General features: G+C 36.4%; 2 protein-coding genes across 5 annotated transcripts; one reads left to right on the top strand and one right to left on the bottom strand.

Moving 5' to 3' along the window:
• Positions 1 to 1,688: 1,688 nt before the first annotated feature.
• LOC5577227 (B-cell receptor-associated protein 31) lies at positions 1,689 to 13,626 on the bottom strand. 4 transcript variants are annotated; one of them, XM_021849703.1, is made up of 4 exons: positions 13,448 to 13,626; positions 12,883 to 13,173; positions 2,382 to 2,665; positions 1,689 to 2,270 (listed from the first exon to the last, which is right to left on the bottom strand). In XM_021849703.1, the coding sequence occupies exons 2-4, from the start codon at positions 13,127 to 13,129 to the stop codon at positions 2,091 to 2,093; spliced, it is 711 nt and encodes a 236-aa protein (XP_021705395.1). In that variant the 5' UTR covers positions 13,130 to 13,173; positions 13,448 to 13,626; the 3' UTR covers positions 1,689 to 2,090. The 4 variants fall into 4 exon arrangements, with proteins under 4 accessions (XP_021705395.1, XP_011493181.2, XP_001656332.2 ...); XM_011494879.2 differs by having other exon boundaries at positions 2,376 to 2,665; positions 13,448 to 13,624; XM_001656282.2 differs by having other exon boundaries at positions 2,376 to 2,665; positions 12,901 to 13,173; positions 13,448 to 13,622.
• Positions 13,627 to 15,756: 2,130 nt separating this feature from the next.
• Positions 15,757 to 24,656, top strand: LOC5568789. Its single transcript, XM_001658104.2, has 4 exons — positions 15,757 to 16,219; positions 22,128 to 22,308; positions 22,367 to 22,457; positions 24,283 to 24,656. Exons 1-4 carry the CDS (start codon positions 15,925 to 15,927, stop codon positions 24,526 to 24,528), a joined length of 813 nt encoding a protein of 270 aa, XP_001658154.1. The 5' UTR covers positions 15,757 to 15,924; the 3' UTR covers positions 24,529 to 24,656.
• The last annotated feature ends 247 nt before the right edge of the window (positions 24,657 to 24,903 follow it).

Genomic DNA, 24,903 nt, shown 5'->3' with positions numbered 1-24,903 from the left:
TTTGCGATGTGGTTTTTCCAACGAGTTGCACTGAAAATTGTTGGCATTATCACTAATAACATTTTCATCAATGATTAACCCTTCTGTTAAACACAAGCAGTCCTTCAAATTTAACTGTTAAGATATTTGAAACATCTTGGTACAAACCGCGAAATGGTACTGTCCGCGAAATGACATGCCGTCAAAAGGTACTAACCGCGAAATGTCGTACCGTGAAATGGCAAACCGCGAAGTGGATTACCGCAAAATGTTATACAATCCTGCACATCTCGATATCTCTCCCTTGGGTTTATTCTACGAGTGGAGTGAAGTGACTCTTCCTTTGATTTGCATGGCGAGTCACTCCACTCGAGTCGAGAATTGTCACCTCGCTATACGACACCGACAATTGTCCCCTCACGCCACTCGTAGAATAAACCCACCAAATGCTGATACAAAACCGAATATTTGTTTTTGTGATATGATCAATAATTTTAGATTAGCAAAATATAACATATTTAGGGGTGATCGGGGCAATATAGGCCGCCTAAGGAAAACGCCATGGAATGCATTGAAAAACAGCAAAAACTATTGTTTAAATGCTAATGACTTGTATTATAACATGTTTTCTTCCATGTTATGTCGATAATTAATGTTAACATCAATTTGAAAATTATTTTAGGAACGTGTTTGAAAACCATGTTTTCCTGCGTGTTCACCAACCATATGGTGGGGCATTATGAGCCACCTCATTCAATCGTATGATTTTTATTTAAAACAATATAGAGAAGAGTGAATGATAAAATGTACGATATTGGAAAGAAATTTTTATTAGCTTTGCTTGAAATTGTCAATTCTAGCGGCTTAATTTCAACATATAGTATAACATATGTTATACATATAGTAAACAGACCATGTAATTCTAGTATTAAATTGGGGGGACGGACCTGGTGTAGTGGTTAGAACACTCGCCTCTCACGCCGAGGACCTGGGATCGAATCCCATCCCCGACATAGTCACTTATGACGTAAAAAGTTATAGTGACGACTTCCTTCGGAAGGGAAGTAAAGCCGTTGGTCCCGAGATGAACTAGCCCAGGGCTAAAAATCTCGTTAATAAAGTCAAATCAATCAATCAATAGTATTAAATTGCAACAAGGTGACTATGCAGAAAAAAATAAACTAGTATATTTAGGCAATACATTTTTATGTTCAAAACACCGTTTTCTTTGCTTAAATCTAGGGGGCTCATATTGCTCCGCTTTCATTTTTAGGATAATATTCTATTTTCCAATAATTTTGTTTACGAACAAATCTAATTTCGCTCACGAAGTGATCAGTTTTATCAGAAGTTTCAATGGATTGGTAAAATTTACCACAATGATAAATATAATTGTCGTATAGCCTTAAATGAAAACTGCCAAACTTATAAGCTTTTCATGACAAGAGACAAATTTGTACATTTTTGTGAATATTTCAAGTGTTGAAACGAATATTCTTACGGTTTTTATTGTGGTGGCTATTCGAAGCATCCTCTAGCAGATCATAATGACACTATACATTAAAACACTGTTTTTGAGATATAATCCAGGGTGGCCCATATTGCCTCGTATGTTCATATTGCCCCATTGCCCCTATGACAAAAATGGATGTGAGTGTTTAGGCAGTTGGAGTATATGTTTTCATAACTTAATAATAAAAGATAAATTGTATTTATTTAAACCTTCTTTTATTTTATTTGAATATTCAAGCATCTAAATACATAAGAACATTGTTGCATATGTCGTACAATAAGTCTTCTTGATCATGTTTAACCATATCCACGTTGTCAAAAAAGAAGTGATTAGCTTCATTATTTTTCTCTTTATAATAATTTTAAGTTTGTTGTGAATTACGAAACAGTTGTCCAACAGTATTTTTCGGGAGTAGATAAACTAGATTTAGAAACGGTTTGGAATTAGTTTAAAAAATGATAGTAATGTGAGTGAATAGTGATATCAGTAGTCAACACAATGGATAAGTGAATAGTTATGCAATGAACCCTATCGAAGTGGATAACCCAGGATGAAAACCAACTCTACACATCTAAATGGTTACTAAACTTCGTAATGTTTAGTCACTCTTGTCATTGCTGGAGATGGCAATCTTCTTCTGCAGCTTGCTATACTCTTCAGTCAGCCTGTCGTATTCGCGGTTAAGACTCTCGGATTGAGACTTCATCGCTTCCTTATCTTTACGTTCACGATTCAGTTCCGATTCGAGCTCGGCAATGCGCTTTTTAAGTTCGTCAGCCTGTATCGGGGTAGAGATAAAAAAAAAACACGTTATTATATCAAAGTGATTAGCCAGACAATGATAAATTTGATGATTGCGAAATGCATAAACGTGAACCCTTACACTAACTTCGTCAGCTGATGGAGCCGAGGGCTTTGGCTTGTCTCCGGTTTCCTCTTCCTTCTTCTGCTGGGAGAGCAGACTGCGGGCGGCGGCGGTGGCTGACTGGGCCTGTTTCATCGAGGCTTCCGATTGGGCCAGCAGTTGGGCCTGGGATGTGATGAGCGAAATCAAGCGGCGAATTACCAGCGACAGGAAAATGGCAAAGCCGGAGATGTAGAAGTTACGCTGGGCACGGAACAACCGCATGCTGTGCTGCATTCCCACGTTCAGGTGCTGTTCGGCGGCTGGATCTGAAAAAGGTGATGAATATATGAGCGTTTTGTCTTTCTCCTATTCTAAATCTTACTTAGGTGGGCATGTTTGCATTATGCGTCAGTATCGAACTATGCAGTGTGGTTAGCAGAACTTATATAGGTACTTCACAGTTAAAACCATCGCATGAAAAGATGATGTGAAATAGGGTTTGAGTAGAATTATTGAAAACAAAAACGAGGAACAGTTAGGCTTTCACCGGTAGGGGGATAATATATACTTTCATTTGATCATAGTTGGAATTGAATTGAATTGAGGAATTGAAGCAGGAATTCGTTGAAAAAATAATTTACAAATTAATCTATGAGTTCTCGGCGAAAAAATCTTCTCGCAGCAATTTTTTGAAAGGTTTACTCAGAAATTGCACAAGGCATAATAATTTTTGATTTTTTTCAAAGGTTCCCCTGGATTTCTAACAAAGATTCATCCGGTGATTCCTACAAAGAATTTTTGTAGTGCTTTTTGGGGGATTCAGCAACTTCTTCAAGTACTTCTTGAGCCATTTTTCTGGGATTCTTCTATATCATCAAATTGTATATTGTAAAAGAGCTTTTCGCCGTCCTTTCTTGATGTGAGAGAGACTCAACTGAAATATAGTTTTATTTTTAAGAACCGTAAATTACGTATAAACAAAATACTAAGAAATTAGTTTTCGCAACTCATTTGATTCTACAGCTAAGTATCCACAAAGTCGAATGAGGTTAGGGAGCTAGTAATTCCTCCAAATTTTTTTCAGAGATTGTATCAGGATTCCTTCAGAAATTTCAGAATGTTATGAGGATTTCTAGTCCCTTCATCCTAAAAATATCATCAAACTCCTACCCCTCCTACAGGAATCCCAAGTGAAATCTCAGGCAATCCACACTGACAAAATTTAAAGAAACATTAGAGGGGTTTCCAGGGCTGGTGTAGCGATCAGACTGCAACATATTAGTGACTAAAATTATTAAAAAGTGACCAAATAGTCATCAAGGAACAGCGCTGCCTATTAAAAATTCTGGTAAATATTGTACGGGGCGCATAGAAGCTAGGCCGCAGGCTAGGCATACGCTACTGCTTTAAATCTCGAATTCCAGTTAGATCAGAAAATCTTCTGGAACTTAAAAATTCATAAACTCCTAAGAAAGAAATTGTGGCGAAAACCTTTGTCATTACTGACGAACTCAATCGCCAAAATTTATCAAAGTTGTTTCATATGCCAGAGTTGCAAAACGAATTTCTTGAAAAATTCTTTATGCATTTTTTGGGAAATTTCAGAAAAAGTTCGAGAGTAAATTTACGATAATAAATGAAGATTGTTTAGCGAAATCCTTACAAGAAATGTAGATAAATTCCTGAACCTTCTTGTGGAATTCCCAGCAGAATTGATAATTTAAAACAGAAGACGAAAAGAAATCCAAGTAAGATTTTTTTTTACTATAACCCTCATTTTCCAAAGGTAGCTTCGAGGCTTTATCTATAACTGGAGACTGCGCTATAGTTATTAGAGAATGATTTAGACGTATTGCAATAATTTAGATATTACTCAATACTCGAAGTATCCAACACAAAAGACTAATAAACAACACTTATTTTAAGTTGATTTCAAAACAATTAGCTCATACGCCCATGTGTGTTTAGGCAACCTTTATAGAAACGTGTATTTGGAATAGAAACAGTTATTGGAAATCGTAGAGATAAAAGGGTGGGCTTAATCCGCAAATAAATATCTGGCGCATTTGTTGAAATTTCTTGTGAAATTCTTGAATTCATTTTTTAATAAATTTCTGTACTAGTTTCTTGTTAAACTATTATACCTAGGCATAATTTCTGAACAAGTTTTTTGTAAAATTGGGTAAATAATTTTATTTGAAATTTCAGTTTCCGACTTTTTTCTTTGAAGACTTTTGTTGAGCTTCTTTCAAAAGGTAGGCTGAAGATCTCTTTAGGCTATTTTCCGTAGATTTCTCCAGAAACTCATCTAAACAAACTCAGCAGTTCTGTCAGAAATTGAGCCGACAATTGAATTTTGAAACTTTACCACAATTTTTTTCACAAAACCCAACAAATAAATTCCAGATATTCTGTAAAAAATGTCTGTGCAGTATTCACCTGAATTATTCCAAAAAGTTAACAAATAATCGTTTTCTCTATATTCACTATTATTGAATTAGACACTGATCGAAAAAAATAAATGTTTGCATTAGAATACACTCCCGTGCAAAAGTTTGGGTTCACCTCCTAAAAAAACATACATAAGTGATTTGTCCATATCTCTGTGATTACACGTTAAATTGAAATGACGCGTTTGAAAAGCAATGAGTTATTCTTACTTCGTATATATTTTTCCAAAAACACTTTTTGAATTTTGTATATTAAATTATTACTTAAAGTTGTGACATTTCCCAAAAAACATACCGAAAAAACATGGATTATTTCCTCAGCATTGGATCGACTACAGTTTTAAATTAATGTGTCATTAGAATTGTTATTTCATATTCTTCGAAGAGCAGTCAAGGATTCATTCAAATATTACGTAACGCAAAATTTGCCAATTTTAGACCCCCTCCCTCCCCCATGTAACAGCTTTTGTATGGAAAATTTTAAATTTTTGTATGGACCGTAACACTTACATAGGGTTGCGTTACGTAATATTTAAACGATCCCCAAGACATTTTGGCGGAAAAATATGAAAACTATTAAAAATCAATGGAATAGGCATTCAAGTCATCGTGCAAAAGTTTGGGTTCACCTGAGCCGCATATAAATCCTTTTTTTTTCAATCTCTCCATATTTTTCAATCGATTTCAGTAGTTCATAGCTTTTACAAGTGCAAATAATGTCGTGTACATGATTGGTTTGAGATTTCACAAAATATTCGTGTTTTAAGAAAGTTCGGGTGAACCAAATCTTTTGCACAATACGCCATACTGAGGGGTGAACCTAAACATTAGCACGATGACTCGAATGACTGATTCATTGATTTTGACTAATTTTCAGCCTAATTACGATTCTAATGAAACATAGCATTAAAATTTTGGTCGATCCAATGTTGAGAAAATCAGCCATTTTTTTGGTGTTTTTTTCAAAAATGCCACAACTTTCAGCAAAAATTTAGTATACAAAATTCAAAAAATGTTTTTGGAACAATACATACGAAGTAGGAATAACTCATTGCCTTTCGAATGCGCCATAGAGAGTTACAATTGGACGTGTAATCACAGAAATATGGACAAAACACTTTTGTATGTTTTCTAGGTGGTGAATCCAAACTTATGCACGGGAGTGTATGTAATAAAAAACAGGAAGACATTGCTGGCCTGCTATTTAAGTTTAACAAAGCTGATCCAGGTTATCGTTGATTTATAATCAGATCACGAAATTAGTGACAATTTTTCTGAAAAAAAGTGACTTGAGTGACTTTTTGTTGGTAATAGTGACTTTTTAGAACACCGCAGACATGTCGCAGGGGCCCAGATAGCCGTAGCGGTAAACGCGCAGCTATTCAGCAAGACCAAGCTGAGGGTCGTGGGTTCGAATCCCACCAGTCGAGGATCTTTTCGGGTTGGAAATTTCCTCGACTTCCCAGGGCATAGAGTATCTTCGTACCTGCCACACGATATACACATGCAAAAATGGTCATTGGCATGATAAGCTCTCAGTTAATAACTGTGGAAGTGCTCATAAGAACACTAAGCTGAGAAGCAGGCTTTGTCCCAGTGGGGACGTAACGCCAGAAAGAAGAAGAAGAAGACATGTCCTATATCAACTGACAGTAGACTGGATGTCCCAGGTTCGATCCATCTGACAAGCCAATCGAGCCCTCTGTCACCATAGAAGATGTTGTCTCCATCCATGACGATAGGCTGGTCGAAAACAGTGACCAAGTCACTACAAAGTGACATGCTACCATCCCTGCAGCAGATTACTGTAGAAAGGTAACTAGTAATTTATTCAGCAGGTATTGGTCCTGGTTTTCGCCAAAATTTTATAAAAATATTTCAGCCAGAATATTCATCCAAATCGCTTTCTCAGTTTCGCCAGAACCTTCTCCAAAACGTTTTCCAGAAAATTTTCATCATTTTCCGTTGGAATTGTTTATTAAATAGGGTAAATGTACCAATAGTGGAGGTACTAAGCACGATTGAACTTCATTTAAACGCCCAAATTCAAGTTGCGCAATTTATGTACATGTTAATGTTGTAACGGGAAGTAACGACCGTTGACTTAATGAGAAAAATGATTTCATCGCAGTAATCCACGGCATGTCAGTGAAAAATAATACCTCCACTATTGGTATACTGTTCCTTTAGTTGCGCTATATTTTTAATTTGTGTTCCTATGTTGCGGTATCCGTTGATTTCTTATGGGATCCTCCACTATAGGAACACTTTACCGCAACTATTGGTACAAGCAAGTAAAGTTTTAGCAATTTTAGTGATAATTCATCAGTTTTAAAGCAATTTGAACGCTCTTTTCAACTATTCCGTGAATCAACAAGCCAATACGTCGATTGGCAGTGTCGGTTCTGTGGTTAATGTAATAAAATCAGTGAAAACGGCACTACCGCAACTATAGGAATACCTACAACTAAGGGAACACTTACCCAATACACTTAAATTCTTACAGGATTCCCTATCTTTATTGACACTTTGATTTACAAATTATACTATATTTGTCTTTAAATAACTATTTTTTGCTGGTTAGTTTTGAAAAACTTATCCAGCCTTAAATTTTATTATTATGACGAAAATAGTGACTTTAGTGACCATTTTTCTGAAAAAAAAAGTGACTTTTTGTCGAAAAATGTGATCAAGTCACTAAAAAGTGACTTGCTATCAGCCCTGTAGGTCTGGTAATGGTCAGACAGCAAAATAATAGTGACTTTAGTGACCAAAATGATCAAAATAGTGATCAAAAATTGACTCCAAAACTACAATTATTAGTCATTAAAATGACAAAAAATTAAAATACGTTCTATGTGTATATTAATCAATCTACAGATTGGGTAAATTTAGAATGTAGAGAACAGCAATAATTTGAAACATTTCTTAACAGTTATATGTTTAGGATAAAACTTGATCATCATAAATGATCAAAAATATGACGCATCTCCAATCTCCAATCACTATTCATTTTTTTACGAGACTTATATTAGCTTGGTGTAGGTTACTGTTTTATATTACTGATTTCAGTCGAAAAAAAAAACTCGTAGTTTATCAAATGCATGAGTGTAGTATAAGAGATTGAGCCATAATGAAAATGAAAAAAAGCAAGCATAAGCTTTTATAAGACACAGTCTTTCACATCATGCGACTGTTCATTGGTTGATCGACTGAACCAATCAACAGACAGCTGTCAAGGATGAACGGGAAAGCAAACGTATAAAAGAACACCGCTTGATGCGGTCATATCAGTTTATCGACGATAGTTCTCGATTACTTTTTCAAATCGACGTAAGTAACTTTCATACGGTTTTGAGAAAATTAATTCAGAAAAATCACAACCTGTCTTCTAAAACTGTTTTAAAATGAATCACTTTTTTGACATTTTTTCGCCGTGTACATTGCTTAAATTTTACACACAATAAGCTCGCATTCAAAAACTAGGGAATTCCTATAATTTCCCACAAAAATTTTATTACAAAATGATAAGCCGATTTATTCAGTTACTTTCGACGTTTTTGTACCAGTGTAAAATCGACTCAAGTAGTGTTTTGTTTTGATTCGTGGTTAAGTCACTTTATCTCTCCATACAACGGAGCGGCGAAAGTAGTGGTTAGGTAGCGAAAGTAGAAAATCTTACTTTCGTCGTTTTGTAAATCCGGAAAGTAAACGTTCTAAAAGTGAAAAATCGAGTTGGTTTAGAGCAAAATGTGTAGAATTTCGTCTGCGAAACACGTAGAAACGATAAAGTAAGTTTGTATACTTTTTTGACTTGAGTCTGTTTGTATAAGTTTTCGAGAGTTAATGCGGACGGACGAAAAGGAGCAGCAGTAGCAGCAGCGGAACAACAGTGGAGAAAGCTACACCGCTCCGACGATGAGCAAGCGGGTGGCACCGCCCTCTTTTCGTCGGAGCGTCGAGACAGAGCAGAGCAGCAATCGGCGCCCAGTGTGTTCCTCACTGCGGCCGTCGAAAGAAGCGGATTTAATAGAAATAAAGCTGCTCTGGTCACGACAATGAGCTCCGGAAAACAAATTCGTGATAGCATTTTTAGCGAAATTCCTGTTCATGAGGAGCTTACAGGCAAAATGCATTGAAGATTATGAAGTAGAGATACTTAACTTCATCTGACCAATTTATTGGAACCCCTCTCATCGTGACAACATGTCTACTTGAAGGTTTCAAATAAAGAGCTTTGGGTTTATGTGGGAATATTATTAGTTGAGTTTTGGAAGCATTAGGAGAATTTTTCCATTTTTGCAAGTATGAAGAAAAAATATCCAAACTTTTTTGCAATCGACTACAGATGACACGCAGGCTTCGTCCTTTGGCGGAAAGGCCTGTGTCATCCGCAAACAAGGATTTTTGACATTTCTGAGGTAACTCAGGTAAGTCAGATGTGAAAATATTGTACAGTATTGGTATCAAAATGCTGCCTTGAGGAACACCAGCTCTTACAGGAAGTCTTTCAGATCTGGAGTTCTGATAATTAACCTGAAGTTTACGATTTGAAGATAACTTTGAATTATTCTAACAATGTATGTTGAAAAATTAAAGTTTTTGAATTTTACGACGAAACCTGCATGCCAAACACTGTCGAATGCTCTTTCTATGTCTAGAAGAGCAAGACCAATAGAATAGCTTTCAGATTTGTTGGAACGAATCAAATTTGTTACACGGAAAAGTTGATGTGTTGAACTTTTCATTGGCAAAACTTGAATTTTCGTTGATGTGGGCCATCATTCTGTTCAAAATGACCTTTTCAAAAAGTTTACTGATGGAGGAAAGCAAACTGATTGGACGATAGCTAGAAGCTTCTGCAGGATTTTTGTCTGGTTTCAAAATTGTTACGACCTTAGCATTTTTCCATTTGTCAGGAAAATATGCTAATTGAAAACATTTGTTAAATATATCAACTAAGAATGATAAGCTACTTTCTGGATGTAATAATCTGTTTTCCTCTTTCAATGCCGGTATTGGCTTCTGAGTTTTTTTTTTCAAAATTTTAGATAATTTCCTAAAGGGCTTAGATCCAGGGTTCAATTGAGAAATTTTATTTTCAAAATTTTTGTTTCTTAATTGTGAGAAACGTTTCTTGATTTCTTTCTGCAAATCCTGCCACATAATTTTCATAGCAGGATCGTGAGTGCGTTGAAATTGCCTTCTCCTCACGTTTTCAAGACGGATCAAGAGTTTAAGATCATCGTCTATAATCACGGTTTCAAAGTTCCTGGCTTCAACAATGGAATTTGTTAAAGTTTCAAGAGCCAGTGTCTGCATATTTCAATATACAGTCAACAACGCCGATCCTCAGTAGGCTCCGTCATCGCTGAATTCTTCTTTGTGTGAATGTTTGTTTGACAATACATGCACGAGTCTGGTAGAACGTGCATTCAGTTTTTCAATTACTTATGCTACACTAATTCTCATCCACTACTGACATTCAAATTCAATTTCTCTAGTGAAAAAAATCATTTCCGTCAGAATACCCCACAAAACATCCGCAAATTGCAAAAGTTGTATTTTTTTATTAAAAGACAATCATAATTCATCAACTGGAGGCATCACATTGCCGTTTTCTTACACCAGTAATATAAAATTCATTTGTAATTTTTTATATTCAATTTTCAATTTCAGTGCCTCTAGGTGAAACTGAATTTTGAAATGACACCAACAGTGGGTGAAACTGATGTCGTTTTTTATTATTCCCGACGGTGCACCGCGCGAGTGTAACAATTGACACCGGAAAATAGAACGGTTTCGGTGCAATGTTTTGATAGCGTATGATGGTGTTTGTGGAGACGTCATTCAAAACGAAATGTCATTTTTCAAACAGTTGCTGTTATTCATGATTTTCTGTTTGGGATTCGAAAATATCAGATTCGTTTGTGCTTTGTGTAGTTTGTTAACGGTGTTTACAGCACTGGCTATGATCATTACTATGCCGTGGACGAAAATGAATGTTCGGTATATGAAAATAAATTAATTTTTCCTGGGAATTGATACCATAATACATGTTTTGTAATTCAATAAAACATGTTTAAAATTCAGAATTTTCTTATTTCAATACTGTAAAGACTTATTTGACTTCATCGATCCTCTCTCTCTCTGGGTAATAACTTCGCCAAAACTTATACTTCCGCAATGTTTCTAGCTCACAATACAACAGATGAATCAGTTTTTTTGTAATAATACGTAAAAATCAACTTAAATCGATCATTGCATTACAACCCTAATGAAAAATCAATGTGGATTCTTGTCAATCGACTTTTTTTTTAATATAGTACTAGAGATTCTGTGATCCCAGTTTAAAATATGAGATGTTACAACTCCAGCCGCTGCTGATTCTATTTTGTTGACACCCATGTTTTTTGTTGGTGGCTGTGCGCAAATTTCGGAAAATTTGACTTAAATAAAATGTTTTTAATGTAGTACTTACTGGTATACATGTTATCCAAATATCTGAAAGAAGAATTCAATTTTCTGACATAAGCTGCTAAAGTTCATTCAAGATAGGACATTGTATTGTATTTTTGTATTATTTATAAATGCTTAGAATAATTCATCTTTAACTGAATAAAAATATTGAATCCTGAAATAAATCCATTTTATCCACGCAGTCGAAAATGAGCATAAATGAAGCATCTTGTTTGTTCGTTACCTAAAACAATCAAAACAAGGATGCCACTGACAGCTAAGAACCATATATGTATTGGTAAAAAGAGTGCATTACCTGCTACACCCATCTCGATCAGGGTGTAGGATTTTCTGCACCGGTGGCGATCGAGTGTAAAAACGGTGTGCTACCTGCGGAATAAAAGAACGGTTTGGGTGCAACTTTTGCTACACCGGTGGGAAAACGGTGCAGGCGGTGCAAATAAAGAAAAACGACATGAATGTGTGCGTGTGTTGCACCCACTCTCTTTCTCGTCGCATTCGCACTCGAAGTCAGATTGGCTTCTTGCTAGCGGAGTTTGTTTTTGTTCGTTTTCGCACTGATCGGGTATCATTCGGCTGAATTTTTACGACACAAGAGCATTGTCAATATCAAGTTTAGTTTCTAAAGAAATGTTAACATCAAGATTAAAGTCAACATACGTTTTACATATATTCCAGTCGGCTCGAAAATTAAAAGTGGAGCTGATAGGATTGAGAATCGCTTCATGGGATATTTGAAATGTAACAGGGACATGATCAGAATCAAAACCAGCATGAGTGACTAATTGGCTACAAAGATGACCAGAGTCTGTTAAGACCAAATCAATCGTAGATGGATTTCTAGAAGAGGAAAAACATGTAGGGCTATCAGGGTATTGAATTGAGAAATATCATGAAGAGCACTCATCAAATACAAATCTGCCGTTGGAATTAGTTTGAGAATTTTTCCTTGACTGATTTTTGGCATTAAAGTCACCAATGACAAAAAAATTGACTTGATGTTTTATACGTTTATGAATAATGATTGCAACTCCCCCACATGCCCCATCAAGTCGAAAATTCCCTGAGAATTCCAGCTTCAATAAAATTCCCTGATAATTCACGATTTCCTAGGTAGTTGACATCCTGCCTTTGTATGTAAGGTAGGTATCGATTTTCGAGGCGTTCGGTTTGAAGGTATGATACTGGAATCTCATCTGTATCATTCTTTAGGTTGGCTAGCCAATAGATGAAGACTTAACATGATTATACCGCGAAGATCTATCCTGCCTCATCTTTGCATAACTGTCCCATGTTATACGTGACATTTATATACATGGGATGGTTATGCGAAGAGGGGAATTCGCCAGTAGACACCACCAAACCCATTGTTACTGCCTTATCATGCACCCATTCATGCGCAAGCAAAAACATATCGATGATTTGAAACATTTTCAACTGTGGAGGTGCAGGTCAATAATAGTGGTTAGGCTCAAGATGACTAATTAAAACTCTCTATATGGATCTTGGATTGGACATTGGACCGCTACTGACGTGTCCCAAAGTCGAACATGTTTCATCATCAATCGTCACTAGTTAGCTTATATGTGATCGTCATAACAGGTCATAACTACCTGCAGTGGGCAACTCACCGACATGCGAGTACTTCCGCATCTCCCGGATGGCCTCCAGCAGGAACAGGACCAGCACGAACAGCAGCAGGTAGAAATAGGTCTGCGCTTGGCGGCTTAGCATCGCCAGGAAGCGACTCTTGAAGAACCGCTGCCATCGCTGGGGACTGGCCACCGGGAGCACCAGCATCAGCACGATGAAGATCTCCACATAGAGGAAGGAGGCAATCAGGCTCCAAACGAGACTCATCTTGGGGAGGGTGGGATTTTCCTTCCTATGTGGGACTGGTAATTCTAAAAATAGCGTAGAGAATTGGGTTTAAGTTTATTTTAGACACTTTTACGAAGAAAATGATAGTGAACAAAATTTAACCATCATAATTACATATTTCGATCAATTTGATAAAAATCAAGGCAACCCTCTATAGAATCAATCTATTGAGGTCGTAATCGAAAAACGGGACACGATTACATATTTTTAATTCTGACCAATTTGATAGGATTCTCCGGAAAAATATGATGGTTTTCTACCTTTCGATCAGAATTATTTGAACAACTTGATACTTACACTTATCGAGACAAGATCAACCTTCAACTTGATGATGAAATTAGTCGCAAAAAACGCAGATTTTTCACTTCACTGTTTCTAGTTTCGACCTGTGGACGCTCTGCTCTTTGACTTCCAATCTTTTCAAAATGACGACGACGAATGTTCTCCTTTGTAGCACGGCCGGTTGCTTTTGTCGTGCAACATATTTATGCATACGGGAGAAAAGTCGTTTTGTGAGTCATGTTTTTATTTTTATTTACGTGTCCCGATATGTGTGCGTGTGGCGATGCTGTGCGTTGTGGATTTTGACACTTCTGATGTAGACGTTTCGCGTTTGCGTCGTGTGGGTTCGGCGTCAAAGGTCTATGGCTGTTGTGCCATAAAAAGGTAGGATTCGCCCAAAGATCGCAACACTCCTTTTTTTGAATCAATGAGCATGCTATGAGCCTATGCATGCTATAAAACGTTTGACTTTTACTGTGCGCCCTGTTTTCAAGTTGCCCGTGAGAGAGAGCGAGACAGCACCAACACATGGCGCACAGTAAAAGTCATGAGAACAAAAGAATTTATGGCACGTACAGAGGCTCATTCGTGATCAAACGTCAACATCCCACCGCAAAATCGCTAGGGCTGATTTACAAATTTCATAACGCTGAAGGGGGTGGGTAGGTGTCCACATGATGTTACGGCTCATACAGAAATTGTAGACTGATCATATAAAAAGCGTTACAAGGGGGTGGGTGGGTGTCAAAAATGGCCATTTCCAGCGTTATGAAATATGTGAATGAACCCCTAGTGTTTGGAGGTGATTTTAACCTCCAAATTGCGAAATCATCACTTCCAAGTTACTTCTAATTAAGTCAATTCTCCATAATATGAATTACCCAGGTAACCAATAAGCATTTTTAATTTTATTTAATTTAGCAATTTAAATCGACTATAGAATGGACTTCCCGCATAATCATGAACCATATCGGTACTATTCCCCCTACCATCCACAACAATTTGCGACAATATCTGGACCACTACGTATAACATGCAAATTAACAATATGTCAACAGTACGACAAACGTGTATGACAATTTTGTGAATAGTGAATGGGAAAATAACAATGTGGGGAATGGGCGGTTAAGTTATGTAACCATATAAATATGGCGATTTTCACGAACAAAATTTTCCATGAATAGTTCGTCAAACGGTAGATATACCGTCCATTTTTTGACAAATTTATTTTAAGCCAAATGGTTAAGAAACATTAAAACCATAAATATTCAATAAAAACAAATAATGTTTGTGTAATAGTTGGTCTTTGGTGCTAAATGATTATTTTACTGTATGTGGTATTGTTCTTTTGGATTTAAACCATAAAATAGAAATGATACATTTTGAGCATCTTCAGCAGACCCGCATAGAAAAATACAATTCGTCGTATTTTCCAAACAATAAGATTCTTCTAGCTGTAAGAGTTATTATATCACAAACAGTGGCCTTTTTGTTGGACAATCGGAGTTCCAGAGCTCTAGACTATTAATAACGGTTTTCATAATCCACAGCAAACAGTAACAGTATATAATACTGTTCAGAAATTGTGAAATATTGTGAAACAGAAAACTCGTAGGAAATAGTGGCAGTATAAAATTACCGTCCGTAAAATGGTTTGTACGCAACACACTAGCACATATATGCATTTCACTGTATTTTACCTTTTCATTACAGTTTGGCAAACAGTCACCCGCAATAGTATTCGTGAACAGGTTCATAAGCGAACTTAATCCACTCTTAAAACTTTCTCACAACAGCGTAAGCATTATAAATAATTTGAAAAAAAATCCAACTTAATCTTGAAACACTACCGTTTTTTGGTTCTTTGGGTTTATTCACAAATTTCATAACGTCATAAATGTTCATTTTTGACACCCACCCAACTCCTCGTAGCGCACTTTGTATGAGTATTTTTCGAATATTGTATGAGCTGTAACATCTTAAGGACACCCACCCACCCCCTTCAGGGTTATGAATTTTGTGAATGAACACTTTTATAGTTTTTCAACAAATTGTGTGAAAACATATTTCGAAAAAAAATCGAAAACCTACATTGCTGATGTGATGTTTTACTAGAGTGTTTGTTTTCTCTCTATCTAAAGTGTAGTCCGCAGCTGATAAGTACTGTGTAAAAGTATAGGACAAGAAACGGTCAAGAAATGCTTTTTCTGTTGAAATTTCCTATGCGGTCCGCAGCTGACAAGAAATTTATACAGTTTTTCGAATTTGCCAACAGATGGCGGATTACTGTTCTAAAAACATTCAGCTGTCACTTTTCTTACGGAATAATATGCTGATCTATTATTCCGCAAGAAAAATGACATTTCGTATTTTGAAACCGGCGCCGTGTGCAGTGTGACGAGTGTGACCAAGTGGAAAAAAAAACGATCTGTCCAAAAGTTAGTTGTGCTCTTGTTCTGAAAACCGTGTTTGTGTTTGCATTTTTAATTGCGATGGAGTACGCCGATGTAGAATTTTTGGAGCTAGGAGAATTTATTGATTTGTCCCCACCGGACTTTGATACGGAAGCCACAGAAGCTTCTCCTGATGTTTCTCCTCCCGCGGCTGCCGGGAAACGCCAGAAGAAGAGAAGAAGGACGGATTTCTTCTCTTCTGAGGATAAGAAACAGCTGGCTGCAGCTGTAAAGGGTCGCCCAGAAATCTGGGACCTTTCTAATCGAGACCATTACAACAGTGGTGCGATCGATCGGGCCTGGAGGGAGATAGCGAAGCAGCTCAACCGAACCTGTAAGTAGATAAAGACAATCATAGGCATAGCCAGAGTTTCCACAAGGGATGTTTGTGAGTTGGAAATTGATCAATAAGTGGAATACTAAACGCGTTTTGGCTCCTATCGGTCGGCAATTTCAGCCAAGTTGTTGGAACGGGATATATGGATTTCTCATAGCTCTCCCAAGAATTTCCTTAGATAGACTATACGATTTTCTTCTAAAGACAACAGCCGAATTCCTTCAGACTTCTTAAAAAGGCTTTCTTAAACACATCCGACTAAAACTCCTCCATGAATATGCTTAGGAATTCCTGTAGATGTTTTTCCAGAATTTGGTTTTTTGTTTCTCCTCCACAGGGCTGGTAGCAACTGAGTGCCTTTAAGTTCTAACTTTAGAGAACCTATGCTTGCAAATAGAGACCAAAGAGAGACCGAACTCTTGCATAAAGCTAAGTATGCTGTTCGCTCAAGAAAAGTAAATTAATTCATTGACTGAAAGGGTCAAGAAATTTCCTACAGAGAGCCCCCTTTGATGTGACATTTCTTCTCAACTGCGTACTGCGATCAGAAAAAAGTGATTTTCTTGACCATTTCTTGGGAGAAATTTTCCACGCATCGAGATAGACGATTCCTTTTCTTGTCAGTAGCAAACCGGCCTTAACTTGTGTTCTCGCCCTAAAAGCCATTGGTAGTGTGTAGCTTATTGTTTCTAAACAAATGAATGGACTAAGATGAAAGCTATCACTACTGGGAGACAGAGGAGGATATTCTGTTCAGCGAAGCATTGTTAAATAACGTGTAAATACATTCGATTGCTCGGTAACAAAATGCTACACACTCGGTTTCCAATGGCTTTTAGGGCGAGATGACAAGTTGTGCGAGAATTGTAATCAAAAACAGACCATACATAAACCAATAAAATCAAAAATTGTCCAATTAGGAATCACCAGATGAAGACTTTTATAAGAATGTCTCAGAAAAGTTGGTCAGACAGATTTTTTTGAGAATTGAGTGTTACTGCATGTAATACTGATGGTGTTACTGTAAGTATTGTGTATTTCTTTCAATATTGGACTGCAAAGTGCGGCTTCGTGAGTGCGAAAATGCAAATAAAAGTGCGGGAATCATGTTGGTATCTTCAGAGCACTTATTCGTTGGACTGTGAGGAATAACCCCACTGAAAACACCGACGCTATTTGCCGCAATCGCGCACTTTCATTAGCATTTCCGCATTTGCAAAAACTTCTGCGATAGTCCAGTGGTGATAAATATTTAAAGATTTCAACAAGGAATTTATCTAGGTATACATTTGCAAGTTTCTACAGAGATTCTGCATTTTGGTTGAAAAGGAGAATTTAGACGCTTTCCATTACAAATAGGGACATTTTAGAGACTTGCATTGAAATAGAGAATCTAAAAAGAGAACTGTTACCAGCCCTGCCTCCAGGTGCTTTGCATTCTTCGAAGTTTTTTTTTTTCAGAAACTCTTCAATGTTTTCTATCGAACTAATTGCTTTAAAAAGGCAATGCACGAGTTTTATAGGGCAAATGTACCATTAGTGGTGCAACTAAAGGAAAACTGTTGAAACCTGGTGATAAAATCATGAAATATGTATTTTCAATTTATCAGTAGATAGACTTCAAATCTTCTTGAATGATAATGTATAAAAACCACGATTCACTTTAAATTTCCCAGCAAATAGCCTTGCACCAATAATAGAAACACTGTTCCTTTAGTGAAGGTTGGTTTAAAGAATTATTCCTTTAGTAGGCTTATACACAAACTTCATAACGCTCTAGTGGGTGGGTGGGTGTTTTCTTGATGATACGGCTCATACAAAATTTGTAGACCTCGGGTGGGTGGGTGCCAAAAATGTCCATTTTCTGCGTTGAAATATGTGAATGAACACAGTGGCGCAAACCATTGATTTCTTGGAGACCCTCCACTATGGGTACTGATGTACCACTATGTAATGTTTTTGCAAATGTGCAAAAATTTTAAGCAAAATAATTGTTTAATCTAAATGGCTTCGAAATCATGTAGGCTAGTTTTCCTTTTCAATATTATCAAATAAATTGTAAGAAGTACTGCTTGATATTTGATAGAAAATTAAACAAAACAAAAACGATTCGTAGGCAAACAATATGTGAGCAACGATTTTTAGCACCTTTAAAAAAATAACTTTAGGATATTTTTCCCTTGTTGATGAATAATTTGGGATTTTGATATCTGGACAAATTAGGAATGTTGAAGCAAAATATAAACTAATTAAGGTAAAAGAGATCTCACAGATTATTTTTGAATTGTTGGTGGAAGCTTTGGTAGTCTAAGAGTTTTCTGAGACATATTGGATATTATGACGGATAACGAGTAATTTAGATTATTTCTGAATAAATTGAGGTCCACAGTGTACTATGAGATTGTTTTTGGATTGTTTGGTATATTCTGAGAGAGTGTTTAAACCATTTTTTGAATGTTGAAAAACAACGAGAAACTCCTAGAATATTTTTGAACCTCAATTGTTGGCAAATGTTTAGGAAATCTGAGTGAATTTCTGGAAATATTGTGAATGTTGAAGGACAATAAGAAATTTAAAAAAAAAATCTTTACTTATTGAGGATCACAGAGCACTATAAGATTATTTCTAAGTTATTTTACAATACTACCTTGGTATTCTTAGAGAGAGTAGTGTTTGATCCGTTGAATCTGTTGGATGCTCGACGGCGCGCGACGGAATCCGGATCGTTTCCGGTTCGCTTAGTAACCGCACTATCGGTATCGTTCTATCCCTTTCCCAAATTGACCTGCATTCGGCCGGAGCCGTTATTGTTCGTTATAGTAAAGATAGCACCAGTACTTACACATTGAAGATGCTTCTGATCCTGAGTTGCACCATTGTCGTGACACTTATCAAAAAAATAAACACCGGATTAAACAATCTGGTGACACTACTTCTGAGACGGAAAGTCTCCCACTACAAAAAAGCACGGCTAATCGCTTCAATATTTAGATGTAGAGTCTACATCAACTCTAGCTACCACAGTTACAGTACAGTACAGCTGTTTTTGCAATAACGGAGTAGCAAACACGCTCATGCACACTACCTTGGTATTCATAGAAAATGTTTGGAAAGTTTTTAAATGTAGACGGTACAGGTGTTACTCTAAATATTCCTCGTAATATTCCACAAAAATGTTATGAGCAATTAGAAAGAATTCAATTGGGAAATTGTTATTCTCATGATTTCTCAAAGTAGTTCTCCGCATATCTATCTGAAAGGAAGAACAGCTAAAATTGAGTCTCTGAAGAAGGTCCCAAACGGACCGAAACGTTGGACAAAATGAAATAACAGTCTTTTGATTTTATCAGAACTGAAAAGCCAATCTATCATCAACGCAGATCTACCTGCATTTTTTATATTTCTCCAAAATCAAGGAGCAACATCCTCTATTCCTTTAAAACATCCTCGGAATTTTTGTTTTATTTTCTTAGCTTTGCTTAACTAATGTTTAAAAAAATCTAACATTTTTTTTAAAGTTCCTAGCGGAAACCGTTGAACTGTTCTTTCAAAAACTCAAAAACTCAAAAACGAAAATACTCAAAGATTTCCCGAGTAATTTGTTCAAGGATGTCTTAGAGAATTCAATTATTGTTTCCCTAAGATTCTCGTAAACAAAATACTAGCAATTCTCAAAAGAATTTTTTTGAAGAAAATTTTCATCGATTTACTAAGATTTTGCAATTCATTCTTGAACTTCTCAAAAGAATTCTCCAGAAATTCCATCAAGTATTATTTCAGATTCTAGAAATCATTCCATTTTATTATTGGTAATCTCAAGATTCTTTCATAAATAACATTTAAAAATTTATCCACTCTCCATATTTTGGTTCAAAAACTACTCCCTGAATCTTGCCCTGAATATCTCAATACTTCTAGGAATTGCTTTACAAATTACTTTACGAATCACTCCATATCAGATTTCTAGAGAAACACATACAAAAAAGGATTGAAAGAACTTTGTAGGTAATGTTTTTAATAATTGCAGCTGGCATTTAATTCGGAAAAATTTGCTACATTCCTGTCGTAAAATTCAATATCGTCTTTTATAATAAAAAAAATATAGGTGTTAAAACGCATGGAAGTTTTACTGAAAGTAAAATAAAATAAAAAAAACTTAGATAATATTTTGTATGAACTCCGAAGTGTCATGATACTATATTGTGAACATATTGATGTAGGAAAAACCATTTTTCCTACCTTTAAAAATATCAAACAAACTAACTTGAATAGTCTATTATCGAGGAAATCTACAAAGGTTTGTTTTTTTTTTTCAAGAAACCCCGCAAGATTTTTTTCGCTTTATCCTTCAAGAATTCATCCACGTTTCCTCGAAAAATCCAAAATTCCTTATTGTTTTCTAAGAATTTGTCCAGCATTTCATCCGAGTAAAAAAAAGTTTCTCAAAAAACCCAATCTTCAAAAATTAAAGAACATACAGTAACATTTGTCGTAATGTCATGAGAAATTCTAAAAACATGTATCTCCTGTCCTGTACTTTTATCTCCTGTCTCCTATTAGGTTTTGTTTTGTTTTCTTGGTTACTTTTTGATTTCGTTTTGTGGCATTTTTTCAGGCAAGGGTCTTCTAATTTCCTAATTCCTAATTTTTAAGGCACTCAGTTGCACTAGTTGCAGAAAATCTACTTTGAATTTTTGTCAGCAATGTTTCATTCTATAACACCTACCAAATATTTTGTTTCGATTAAATCTTTCACTAACAAGATATTTGAAGTTAGATACCATTCCCCATACAAAAAAAAAATGAACAAAAAAACTCCTGCTGATCAACTGTGGGCAAGAGCAAAGCAAGTAACCCATTGTTATTGAATATGTTGGGAGTTCTTAAAGAATGTCTGAATTCATTTGGAATGTTGAAGGATAACCAGAAATTCTTAAAATATTATAAAAAGATTACTTCTGAATTATTGGTAAATATATTGGAATTCTTGGAGAATGTCTGAATGAATTTGGAATATTGACGGTTAACGAAATTCCTAGATTGTTTCTGAATACAGTCAAACCTCCATGAGTCGATATAGAAGGGACCAACGACTCATGGAAATATCGAGTCATGGAACAGCTATTCTTTGGAAAGCTGTTTGAAGGGACCATCATAGTAACCATGATTTTATGTTTTTAGTATGGTTCCATGAGTCGATATCAAGTAATGGAACATCGACTCATGGAGGGATGACTGTATATGAAAAATACAAATAACTTTAAGATGACATTTGAAATTGCAAGATTATTTTTCAAGTGTTGATACTTAACAATTTTGAGAGAATGTCTGAAAATAACTTAAATATAGAACAGGTCCGTCGCACTCGGGCTCAGATTGGGTACCACTTCTAGTACTGCATTTGGTCCCTCGGTAGTGCAAAAGGTACCCAAGTTTGACAGATCACAGTACACTTTTCACGGCATTCTAGATTACCTTACGAGCCATAAAATTTTGGGCAACTGCAAGGGACATGGTGGTCTTTAATTTGTCTTTGTATAGAAGATTAACGAGAATAAATCAAGCATTATAGAGAACTCTAAGGATATATCTCAGTTGTTGGTAAATACTTTGGAATGTTGTGAGACATTATCTAAATAAATTTGAAATGTAAAAGGAAGTGGCGCATTCGAACAGAGAAAAAAAAGGGCTCATTCACAAATTTCATAACGCTGAAGGGCGTGACCATTTCGGCGTTATGTAAATTATTAATGAACCCTTAACCACCTTAACTCTATCGTAGCAAACTAGTGGATTCTGATTTATTTTTCTGTCCGTCATGGGGGTTCGGCCCCTGTCTTTGCCCATGCAGGCAATCACCAGGGTTTGAAGATAAATAGTAACTGATATCCATTATTTTTAACAGGCGACATGTGCAAAACGGCGTGGATCTCACTTCGCGAGAGCCATCGGTACAGGAAGAAAATTGTCCAGAAGAAATCCGGTAGCGAAGGGGGAGAGCCACTTCCAGGCCCATCAAGCAGTTGTTTGGAGTGGGAGTTTGCGGAGGACTTATCGTTCCTACCGGACACTTCTCGCAAGCGCAAGTGTGTTTAAATTTATGTTTTGAACAATGAATGGCTTTACATAAAGTTTTTTTTTCAGAACGTTTTCCACCACAAAGCAATCGGAATCCGCTGCACATGAAATCGAACAAGAAAGAACTGAAGAAGAAGGTCGGACTAATTACTTTTACGTAAGTTGTTTAAACAGTCGCTATGAAAGTCGAGTGACAATACTTCTCTATACGAAACCGAAAATTCTTACCTCACGCCAATCATAGAATAAGTCGCGTCCATTTGTTACGTAACGTCAAAATTGAAATTTTTGGACCCCTCTACCCTCCGGAACACTTTTTGTATGTAACAATTTTAAATTTTTGTATAAGCCAAAAAGCTTGAGCTTACTCCTCCTCCCACTAGATCGTTACGTAATTTGTGGACGGCGCCTAAGCCCAAATATTATACACTCAAGAAAACAGCCCCCTGGAATACACGTACAGTTGCACATACCTGGTTCGATTTTTCTATTTCATTAATTCCATTTGTATCATGTAAGCTGTACATTCTTAGCAATCACCTTACATGCTCTTATACATCATTTGAGACACATTTAACGTATGTGCAAGATTTACACTGTTTCAAAGCACATTGTGTAATAAATGATTGTTAAAAAGATAGATTATTAAATATTGGAATTAGATTGTTAAAAAGTTTGGAACTTAGTTGTGATTTCATTCAGAATAATCAGATGTAGGTAAGCAGCAAATCACCACTTCAAGTGGTGTGCATCATAAAAAAATTCGATGAAAGTGACAAATCCAATGTGCGATATTTCGATTTACTATACAAGGCGGACTTAGGTTGCCAAGATTGACAAGCGCCATAGCGGACCTTACTTATAAATCTTCTTTCACTTGGCATTAAAAAAACACTTGTGCAACACACCATGTTCCTTTCAGAAATCCATGAAGGTGCCTACCATGTTAAGGTGAACCAAATAGGAAGTTTATCTTGAGTGTATAAATACCATACACTCAGAAATAAAAATAGTCACAGAATTACTAAAGTTTATGCATTAATGACTATTTTATATATGCCTCTCTTCCAATCTGCTGTGAATTTCTACACTAAATGTCATTTCGTCTGGGTTGAAGCTTAGCGATGCTTCAACCCAGACGAATTGATAAATAGGAATAAATTTCCCTCCAGGATGAAAGAGAGGCAGATAGAAAACAGTCATAAATTACTAAAATTTAGTCATTTTGTGACTACCCGTGTTTCTGAGTGTATATCCCATTTTACGAAAGGACAACACTGATTATATTGCCACAGACAAACAGACGTAACACTCTAGATATTTCTATCGCACAGCAGAATAGCGCCCAATTCTAATATTAGGTAGTTGGCCGACTGGCCACCCGTGGTGCTCGCATCGCTTTCGTTCGAGTTAGGTGTCGACCAGGGTAGACGCGTCACGCGAAGCGACGCGGAAATTCTTTGGAGTTTGACATTTCATTATTAATAATTGTTATTCCTTCCCGTGCAATTTTCGTTTCGTTTCGCGTCTACCCTGGCCGCGCCCTTAGACGTTTGCTCACAACCGCCGCCTAGTTCGCGGTTGGCCAAATAAAGCATTTTTAGCATTAGGCATAAATGTTCACGTAACAATGTTTTAAAATCATAATTGTTCTATCTGTTACGTATGTTTGTCTGTGATATCACACACAAACAGACATAACACTTAGAACAATTTTCTTCAAAATTCATCATCCATTTCACACCGTCATCATCTGGTGAGAACGAAACACTTTTTTGTGCAACAAGAGCTGCAGAAAAAGCTAGTGCAAACGAAGAAAAACAATACGCGCCTCTAGTTGTGAGGTTCGTAACATAGCGAAATCGAGTTGCTCGTTAAATAAATGGTCCATAGTGTTACGTCTGCTTGTCTGCAGCGTTTTCTTCAATGATTCATTCAACAGTGTCATCTTTCGTTGAACTGATCCATTCTTATTTTTTTAGCAATCGCCACGTTCGGAAAACAAGAAGCCCAGCAAGGAAGATGATTCCCTCAGCGTTCTTGCGAGTAACATTACAAGTCTAATTGACTATTCCAAAACGCTGGAAGACAGTCCGCTCGTGTTCCAAACAGCGTTGGCCAATATCGACCGCGTGCTGCAGAGGCTGTCGCCAGACGTTGCTGAAGATGCCATCTATGAAATGACCACTCTACTCTACAGAAAAATTAAGGAGCAGCAGCAGCTGTAATTCGTTTGCCTTACCTTACGGAAGGTATAATTTTATTTGTTTTCTTTTATGTGTACTTTAAACTCTATTGAGGCTGTTTAGCCTTATACCTCATAAGAATAAAAAGATTCATCTAGACTGATAGCATACATGATTGTAATTTTCTAGAGTAAAGAACAACGTGAACACCTCTTTTGTTTACTTTGAAATGGAGGGTTCTTCTCATTGAAATTATTCCACACTAGGAAGTAAGATGCACTTATATAGATGAGGATATACATCCTATATATTCGGTACAATCTATGAGTTACCATGGTCATCTACAGCAGTATGCTCAGCACATAATTAATCACTACTATCAATGGGACTGTTATGTGTAGAAATTCATCAAGAACC

The sequence above is a fragment of the Aedes aegypti genome, chromosome 3 (assembly GCF_002204515.2).
Source record: "Aedes aegypti strain LVP_AGWG chromosome 3, AaegL5.0 Primary Assembly, whole genome shotgun sequence".
Classification (NCBI taxonomy): domain Eukaryota; kingdom Metazoa; phylum Arthropoda; class Insecta; order Diptera; family Culicidae; genus Aedes; species Aedes aegypti.
The sequence above is the reverse complement of the archived record's forward strand: the minus strand, read 5'-3'. Positions and strand labels throughout refer to the sequence as shown.